This window comes from Myiozetetes cayanensis, unplaced genomic scaffold (genome assembly GCF_022539395.1).
Source record: "Myiozetetes cayanensis isolate MyiCay16 unplaced genomic scaffold, myiCay2020 scf1, whole genome shotgun sequence".
Lineage (NCBI taxonomy): Eukaryota > Metazoa > Chordata > Aves > Passeriformes > Tyrannidae > Myiozetetes > Myiozetetes cayanensis.
The window spans coordinates 112,004,650-112,014,011 of record NW_026086604.1 but is presented as its reverse complement, the minus strand read 5'-3'; the positions used below and the strand labels follow the sequence as shown (position 1 = coordinate 112,014,011).

Below are 9,362 nucleotides of genomic sequence, written 5' to 3'. Positions count from 1 at the left end.
CTTGTTCATGTATTTCAAGACACTCCTGTAAAGCCAAAGTGATCATTTAGTCTTTGTCTTCTCTTCCAGCATTTCAGCATCTGTGAGGAGGAGCACTTTCAAGAAATCAATTAGACTGGAAAAGATCTTTAGTATCAGAGAGTCCAGCACTGTAAAGTCCACCACCAAACCACGTCCCCAGATGTCACGTCTACACATCTTTTAAACACCCTCAGGGACAGTGACTCCACCACTTCCCTCGGCAGCCTGGTCAAATGCTTGACAACCCCTCCAGTGAAGAAAACGTTCCTAATAGCCAATCTAACCCTCCTCTGGCACAACTTGAGGCCATTGTCACTTGTTATGTGGGAGAAGAGACCGCCCCCCACCTGTCTACAACCTCCACTCAAACAGCTGTAGAGAGCGATAAGGTCTTCCGTATCACTCCACCGGAGACCGTGCGTTTGTTTGAAGGAGGTGTGTGTGGGGGGTGTCTTACTCCTCCTTTGCGTGTTTAATCACGTAGTTTGGAAAAGGAAATGCCACCCTCGCCTTTTCCAGCTCTCTGGCTCATTTACGCCGCCTCGCTACCCACCCGCCTACACCGCGAGGCGGGGCCAGGCGAGAGGAAGCGCCGCTGGGCCACGCGTACCCACACAACTCCCCCTCTTCCCTCCCCCGCCTGCCGAGTGGTGCGGCCCCGTGCCGCCGGAACGGAGAGGGAGGCAGAGCGAACCATCGCAGAGCGGGGGGAGCGCGGGCGGCGGAGGTACCGCTGTGGGCTCCGAGGCGGGGGGAGGCGGGGGTCGCGGGGGCGGGACGGCAATGGCGGCGCAGGGCAGTCCAGTGGGGACGGGGTTTGACTCCTGGTGTAGGCATTAAAAGTAGTCACTGCCCTTCAAACAGCCGGGGCCGTCCGGTAATGCTTGTTTCCGGGGGGAAGTTTTCCCGCAGAGCAGGTATCGGGCATTACTGGGGTAAAACAGGACGGCTCGGCACCTGGCACGGGTGACGGCGTGGGGATGGGGGACGCGCTGCTCTACAGAGCTCTGCAGCTGTATACACACGCACACACATTATACATACACACACACATATGCATTATTACACATTTATATGTTTATATATACACATATATATATGTATATACATTACTGATACACATGTTATACATTATATAATATATGCACATAAAATACTGCAGAGCTCTTTTATATAGAGAGAGTACATATTTATGTGTAGTATATGTTGTGTATGTTATGCATATAATGTATTATATACTATATATAGTAATATATATAGTATGTATATATTATATACATATATTTATATATACTGCCTATCTTTATAAAGGCCAAGCTAACTGGCTTAACTAAAATGGCAGATTTGGGCCAGGATTTAAACCAGGCTTCCTTAAAAAAAGAATTTTGTTTCATTATAAATATAATTAATTTTAAAAGAAATAATTTCATAAAATATGCATAAAATTATTTATTAATTTTATTCCCCATCCCTGAAAGTGCACAAGGCAAGGCTGGATGAGGCTTTGAGCAACATGTTCTAGTGAGAGGTGTCCCTGCAGGAGGGTTGGAACTAGATGATCTTTAAGTCCCTTCCAACCCAGGCCATTCTATGATTCTATGATATTCTTTATTAACGCTGCTGTGTACTTGTGCTGCCACAGCTCTGGGTGTTTTAGCAGGAGTGCATTAGCCCAACAGCCCGGTATGGTCCCCATCCAGCTCCCTATATTTTACCTAAGAGCTGGAGTTGCCAAGTTGCCCTTTTTATGATTCAAAAATCAGGTGACCAGTTGCAACCTGTATCGCAGGTGTTGACAGGGCTGTGCTGCGGCCACTGCCCGGCTCCAGCATGCCAGATGTATGCAATAAGAGCAGCTCCGCACCTGGCAGTGGCCAAGGCAAGGGAGAGAGACTGTGGTGCAGTATGGCAGCACCACTGCTAGGCGTGGGCCTCTTGATCCGCCTGCAGTATTTGTGTTCAGCAGTGCCTTTCTGCCATCACTTGACATCCCTCTTGGTATGTGAGGTCTGCTGATGTTACCTTCAAGGGAGGTGGTGGTGTAGCACATCTTGCTCAAACCACTTGAGGTGCTGTCCCCTGGCAGTGTAAATACCCAAGGCTGATAAGGGATAGATGGAGGTAGAACGATGAGGACTCTTGTCCAAGCTATGTTATTACATTGGTGGCAGACCCAGGAAGAATTTACTGACTCCTGTTCTGAGTTTTCTAGATGTTCTACCTGGCATGAAGGTTGAGATGACAACACCCTTAACTTGAGAATGCTAGGACATACACTTTGAGGTGAACACACACTTTGTCCCTTAGAGGAATGAAGTTGTTAATGTTCATTGTTCATACATCCAGCCAGCTGGTGATTAAGGCCCTGGGGAGAGTTTTGTGGCGAAACCAGAGTGCTTTGCAGGCCACAGTAGTGCAAACTCATATTTATTAGCAGCTTAAGGTAGATGAGGCCACTAGAGGCATTCCCAAAGTGACTGTGTTCCTGTGCCTTGTCTACAGCTTTGTACTATTCCTGATTACAGATGCAGAAACTACATCACTTTCTACAGGTTTGAAAATAGGCTTTCTTGTAAAAAGCAGGTTATTAATTTAATGTACTTGGAATGTTTTCCACACTGGCTGTTTTATTATTGTGTTTGTGTCTTCTACTTCCAGTTACAGGAATGTGCTTGAACTGATAATTGCCACCATGTTCTCACAACGCTCACAGGATCTGTTAAAGATTGCAAATACTCATCTCCAGAGACTGAATTTAAATTTACATTTGCAAAACCACAGAAGAGCTTTCAGCAAGTCACTGCCTGCATGTCGAAGGAAAGTAGTGGTTACAGGTATTGGCTTAGTGTCCCCTCTTGGTGTGGGGACTCAGTTTGTGTGGAAGCACCTTCTTGAAGGAGGCAGCGGGATTACGTCGCTAGATGGGGAAGAATATGCAGGCATCCCATGTAGAGTGGCTGCCTGTGTGCCAAGGGGAAACAAGGAGGGTCAGTTCAGTGAAGAAAGCTTTGTGTCAAAGTCAGAGATCAAATCCATGAGTTCTGCCACTGTGATGGCCATCGGTGCAGCAGAACTAGCAATGAAGGACTCCGGCTGGTCTCCCCAGTCCGAACAGGATCGCTTAAGTGCCGGTGTGGCAATTGGGATGGGAATGGTTCCACTGGAAGAAATTTCTGAGACAGCTGCCTTATTTAAAACAAAGGGTTACAATAAGGTCAGCCCGTTTTTTGTCCCAAAGATTTTAGTCAATATGGCAGCAGGCCATATCAGCATTAAGTACCAATTGAAAGGACCGAATCACGCTGTGTCAACCGCTTGTACCACAGGCGCGCATGCGGTTGGAGACTCCTTTAGGTTTATTGCTGCTGGTGATGCTGATGTCATGTTGGCTGGAGGGACTGAGGCTTGCATTAGTCCTTTGTCTTTGGCTGGATTCGCAAGAGCTCGGGCCCTCAGCACGAGTTTTAACTCGAGCCCTAAAACGGCCTGTCGACCGTTTGATTCGAAGAGAGAAGGGTTTGTAATGGGAGAGGGTGCTGCTGTGCTGGTCTTGGAAGAGTATGGACACGCCGTACAAAGAAGTGCTAGGATCTATGCCGAAGTTTTAGGTTATGGACTGTCTGGTGATGCTTGCCACATAACAGCACCTAATCCAGAGGGAGATGGTGCATTCAGGTAAGAACTCTATCTTGACTGTAATAGCTTCTTCTTGTGTTTAGTGTAGTGGGTACATTTGTTTCTGTTACTGGGTGCTTTTCATAGAGAAAGGCTGTTCAATCTTGAATTAATATTACAAAAGCTTGAAAATCAGAAAAATGAAAGAGCTTCTGTTGCTCTTCTGCCCCAACACTTTTTTTAGGAGCAAGGTGAAGGCCAGTTCTTGCTAGAATCAGTCTTTTTTCATAGAGTTACAAAATCTTGCTCATGTGGAAACCTTTTGCTTTTGTTGCAGACAGTTGCTCACATAAGTAAGTCTCAATGGAAACCTCTTTTTTAAGATTTTTGTGGTGCAATAGAACCTTTTCAGGTTCTCCTTCACCCTTTGTCCAGGGAGAAGAGAGGCCCTCCCCTGCAAAAGCATGTTATTTATTGCAGGAAATCTCAGGTGATGAAAACTGTAGAGCACTTGGAGGATCTAGTTTGTAGAATATTCAGTAATTCAGATGAAGAGTGTTGGTGGAGGGGCATAAGAGAAATATACTATAGTATTGCTTAGGGAAATGGTAAAGTTTCATCAATGTTTATTTCATCAAAACTAGTTCACAAGTAGACAATACTTATCTAATCATTGTCATTGACCCAATTAAATTGTTATCTAAATTATGTGTGCAAGTTGGTGACTTTTGTGTAGGCTGAGTACTATTGCTGAGTTGACACTGGAATCTTTAGCAAAGATTTAGTTTGCCTTATTCCAAATTTATGTGAATATTTAATACCAAAATTCAATACATCACTGCACAAATAGATCAGACTTCTGCATGGCATTGTAAAGCTGTGTTTGCATCTTTATTGGGTTAACAGATTTTTCTGGAAGTGTAAATATACCATGTTTCCCTTCTTGATTCATATTTAATTGTTCTGCAGACTTAGGTGTGAGATGAGTAATCAGGAGTGTCTTATCTCATATTTTCAGACTTGCTTAGCCTTGAGATGATATAGGCAATATATTGTAACTGAATTTTTGTATATTTTATGATTGCAGTAGCATATAAATTAAATTCACAGTAGAAAGTAGTTGAGAGTTAATCTTGGTATCTCCAAAATGTTGTGCTTTTCCATCCTTGAGATGGAAGTACTGTCTTCAAGCCAATATTTTGTTCCTGCAGTGGTATGTGGATTAAATCTGGAATATATATGCTTCTCTTACTTTTCTATAGGAATTTTATTTGCCGCATCAAAAAAATATCAGAGGAATATATTTTTGTCATCTTCTAATAACTACTTCAGTAGGAGAGTAATAATGTTGGAATAAACCAGCAGGAAAGGAGAGGCAAAGCCAGACTAAGGAGAGTGGATACAAAGATTGTCCTGCACAAGTAATCTGGTATCTTCTTAAGTAAATATGTTCATTGCAGATGACCTATTTAACTAAATTAACATATCTCATGGTTGATCAGTAATCTTTTTTGCCTGAAAGTTGACTCACTGTCTAGTGACAGTGTCAGTGGCCTCCAGTGCAAGCTAAATTGGATGCTTCTAAGGATAGAAGGCTGTACTAGAGACATTTAAATTTGTCCAGAAGCCTGTGTTATCTTTTTTTTGAGCTTCCTTTTATTCACTTATTTTTCATAAATTTCAAAAGAGTCAGTGGTCTTTTGCTCAGAGGCACTTGGTTAAGTTGTATGTGCAAGGAGATGTCTGACTAATTCCCTTCTTTCTGTGGGAAATCTGTGAGAAAATCACACTATGGAGCTGTGTTGATCCTTACGTGGTTTTCATAATAAAGCATGTTTTATAGAGGCAGTCACAGTCCACGAGTCATCAGGAGTCAAGCAAAGCATACCATATCAGGGCAGAAGAGTGTGACTTTCAGTAAATTTCCTTATAAAATGAAATATAGGAATTTGTACTATCTCCTAGACATTTTCTAGTCTCTGGAAAGCAGGCAAAAGAAGCTCATGAGGAGGAGGACTGCAGATTTTTGCTTAAATTTCCCAATATTTTTGTTGGGTAGAGCATACCTAAATTTTTGTAATAATATCAGGTAGTTATTTCTCTCTCAAATGTTTTCAAATTTTACATTGAAAAGAGTCTTTGACAGAATAATGTAGTCTACAGAGATTGATTGTTTTAGCTTTCTTTCCTTCTCTTTGTATTTTTCCCAGCTGTAGAATTTTTAACAGCAAGTCTGATTTTATATTGGGCCTCACATCTACTGCTTTTCCCTGGTAGCTAAATGTAGATGCTAATGTATTTAGTTAGATGAATTCATCTCTTGTCATTTACATCTCTGCTAAAGCAGATTTTCACATTTGATAAACATTTTAAAACACCCTATTGTTTTTCTTTTTGGATTGTACATTTGACAAAAAATATATTGGGAAAACCAGCATTCTGTTTTCTTTTTTTCCCTTAGGTGTATGTCTGCAGCAATAAAAGATTCTGGGATCAAACCTGAAGACGTAACATATGTCAATGCACATGCAACTTCTACACCTCTAGGGGATGCTGCTGAGAATCAAGCAATCAAGAGACTTTTTAAAGATCACTCACGTAATATTGCAGTGTCCTCAACAAAAGGAGCAACAGGACATCTCTTGGGAGCTGCAGGAGCTATTGAGGCAGCTTTTACTGCACTGTCCTGTTACCATGGAATTTTGCCACCTACTCTAAACTTAGAGAAAACAGAGGCGGAGTTTGATCTCAATTATGTTCCATTAACTGCTCAGGAGTGGAAATCTGAAAAACGGCGTATAGCACTCACAAATTCATTTGGCTTTGGTGGTACTAATGCAACTTTGTGCTTTGCAAGTGTTTAACTTATGCTGTGCATGTTAAGAAAAAATGGCACCAATGATGGTTTTCTGTACTTCTGCTCCTGGTGTGAACTGTAATCTCGTCTCGGCTTTGAGAGTTGCTCATTTGAGACATAAGAACTTTATTCACTCTAACATTTACATCAGTAATTCTTTTTGAAAGACGCAACTTCTTTTACTCATTTTAATAAAAATAAATAAAGGGTCTATTCTTTGTGTGGTGAAGAAGTTTTTGTTCTTGACTAGAACAGGAGACATTGTGGTTAAATTTTATTAGTATAGATTTTTGGATGTGTGTGACACAGAAGTTGTTCAGAAACATTTATGCAAAAGAGATGCTGGCTGACAAGCTAGAGCTCCACAGTTGGTGACTTAACTGCGTGATGATACAAGGTTTATGACTGAGCTCCCCTTTGTTACCCCTCCATACGTAATTCTGCCTTTTTCTTCCTTGTAAGTTGTCTCAAATGTCATAGATTTATGTGCATTCTTCCACACAAGTGGAAACTTGGAAAAACAAGGCATCTTCTATGAAAAAAAAGAAAAAACATATGCAGAAACAAATCTGGGTCTTGTGTCAAGGAGGAGAAAGGGGAAAAAAGAGAATAGGAAAATTAAACTATACCTAAAGCTAACATGGTAATGGTGGTTTAGGGTTTTTTCCTGCAAAGAGCAAGTAAAGGACTTCAGCTATTCCTTCTGGCATCAGCCAGCATCTCAGCCAAGTAGTGGCTTGACTGATAGTGCAGATGTGAGTGAAGCTGGATATCCCTGTTGGTGGGTTGGTTCATTAAAAGACTTTTTACCAGTATTCTTTTTGAAATTGTCAGTCTTAACCTTTGACCCGTGTAAGTGGAAGCAAAGTAACTCAGTGGATTTAAAATAAACGACATAAAAAGTAGCTCCGCTGTAAGTAAATTTAATTCTGGAAAAAGCTTACTAATGGGCTATCATGAGGCTTAGCTGTACCCTAAAACCTCATTATTTATACAAATGGTCTGAATGCTGAAATTGAACTGCATAATTTTTGCATTTGCTCTCTTTACTGAATAGAAAGTTAAAGAGGCTGATGTGAAAAATGCAGGCAGAGAATGATTAAGACTATTTCAGAAGCTAAGCTCATAGAGAACAATGCAGTCCAAAGCAGATTAATGAACAGTAAACCAGAAAGTAAAATAATATATTACCAAAGGGAAAATGTGAAAGCATGCAAGCGAGAGACAGTATGGGAGTATGCTGTCAGGGAAAATACTAACAAACCTCTTAGCGTATGATAATTAACAGTGGCAGTACAATGAATGAGGATGTGGATTGCATCCAATATAAAAGGCAGAATATAAAATTCAATGATGCTCTCTGCAAATTATATGCAAAAAGAAATTGATTCAAAGAATTCAGACTCCAGGAGAGAGCTAGCAGCAGGATCATGAATTCGGAGGAAGTCATCCAGCAAGCTTCTTCTGGAGACAATATTTTTTCAGTTAGTTGTGATGCAGGGTGGAAGATGCAAAGACTTGATAGTGCTACATTATTGTGGACCTGAAGTACAGTCTAACTAAACTCACCCAGATTTGTTACGTGGCTGCAGACCTGTAATTAATACTGTGACAGAGATGCCTCCCTTTCCGTCTGACAGCAGAGATCGTGGCCCCAGGAGTGTTGGATGCAGACTGTGGTGTACCGACCATGAAAAGAGAGATGATACTGTCACACAGAAAAATAGAAACTAAAATGATTAAAAGATCTTTCTCCTCCCTTCAGCCTACTGCAGTTTAATCATCTGCTGCAGGTAGCCTTTAAACCATGAAAGCTTTGTGACAATAGTTATTTTAGGTGTTTTGATTATGGGTAATTTTAACAGGCCTAGATGCATTAGTAGTATGCCTTGTAGGGAATTCAGATATTTTAAAAATGAATACAGCCCAAATTTAACCCCTGTCTATTTGAATTTTGTTTATATAGGTTTCACTTTTATGTACTTGTTTGATATCACCTCTTTTTATCGCATACCCTACTTGGCTGATCAGAGACTACTTACTGCTAATTACTGCTTTATTATGGTAGCTGCAAACATAAAAGGAAAATATATCTCTCTGTGTTGGTAATCTATTAAGTGGGCAAATGGACCAATGTTTAAAACAGAATTCTTTCCTTTAAAATGTTCCTTTCATCTTTAATAATCAAGAGATGTAAGGGTCCAGAATCTGGATTAAAAAAGCTTCATATTTAGACTCCTGAGTCTGAATTTACTTCTAGTCTGATAAGCAAAACTTGGAAATGCTTGTAGAGTGTTTATTTGGAAGCCTAATTCTGCAGTGGTGCAGCACACTTGTGAGAGCCAAATGCTCCAGTCAGTATCACAGAGGGGCTGAGGCTGGAAAGCACCTCTGGAAAGGTGCACCTCTAGTCCAGCCCCCTGCTCAAAGCAGGGCCAGCTAAAGCAGGTTGCTCAGGGACCTGTCCTGCTGTGTTTTGAGTATCTCCCAGCCCCTCTGGACAGTCTGTGCCAGTGCTTGTTCACTCTCACTGTAAGAAGTTTCTTTCATTTAAATGAAATTTCCTGGACTTAAATTTGTTCCTATTGCCTCTTATCCTTTCACTGGACACTACTGAAAAGAGTCTGGCTCCCTCTTCATTCCTCCATCAGGTATTTACACACACTGATGAGACCTCCTGTAGCCTTGTCTTCCCCAGGGTGAACAGTCCCAGCTCTCTCATCTTCTCCTGGTATATCAGATGCTCCAGTTCCTTCGTCGTCTTTGTGGGACCCTTCACTGGGCTTACTCCAGTGTGTCCGTGTTTCTCATGTACTGGGGATCATCTCCCATGCTCTTCCTAATGCAGCCCACAATGCTTTTGGACTTA

General features: G+C 41.5%; 1 protein-coding gene across 2 annotated transcripts; it reads left to right on the top strand.

The window, feature by feature from the left end:
- Nucleotides 1–626: 626 nt before the first annotated feature.
- OXSM (3-oxoacyl-ACP synthase, mitochondrial) lies at nucleotides 627–8,721 on the top strand. Of its 2 annotated transcripts, none has more exons than XM_050324411.1 (3): nucleotides 627–748; nucleotides 2,680–3,696; nucleotides 6,098–8,721. In XM_050324411.1, exons 2-3 carry the CDS (start codon nucleotides 2,714–2,716, stop codon nucleotides 6,498–6,500), a joined length of 1,386 nt encoding a protein of 461 aa, XP_050180368.1. In that variant the 5' UTR covers nucleotides 627–748; nucleotides 2,680–2,713; the 3' UTR covers nucleotides 6,501–8,721. The 2 variants fall into 2 exon arrangements, with proteins under 2 accessions (XP_050180368.1, XP_050180377.1); XM_050324420.1 differs by lacking the exon at nucleotides 627–748 and adding an exon at nucleotides 796–938.
- Nucleotides 8,722–9,362: the final 641 nt, after the last annotated feature.

Excerpts from the sequence above, each read along its gene's own strand:
- OXSM (XM_050324411.1), top strand. The coding sequence starts at position 2,714 with ATGTTCTCACAACGCTCACAGGATCTGTTAAAGATTGCAAATACTCAT. Across the intron at positions 3,697-6,097 it reads GAGGGAGATGGTGCATTCAG|GTGTATGTCTGCAGCAATAA; the intron begins GTAAGAACTCTA and ends TTTTTCCCTTAG.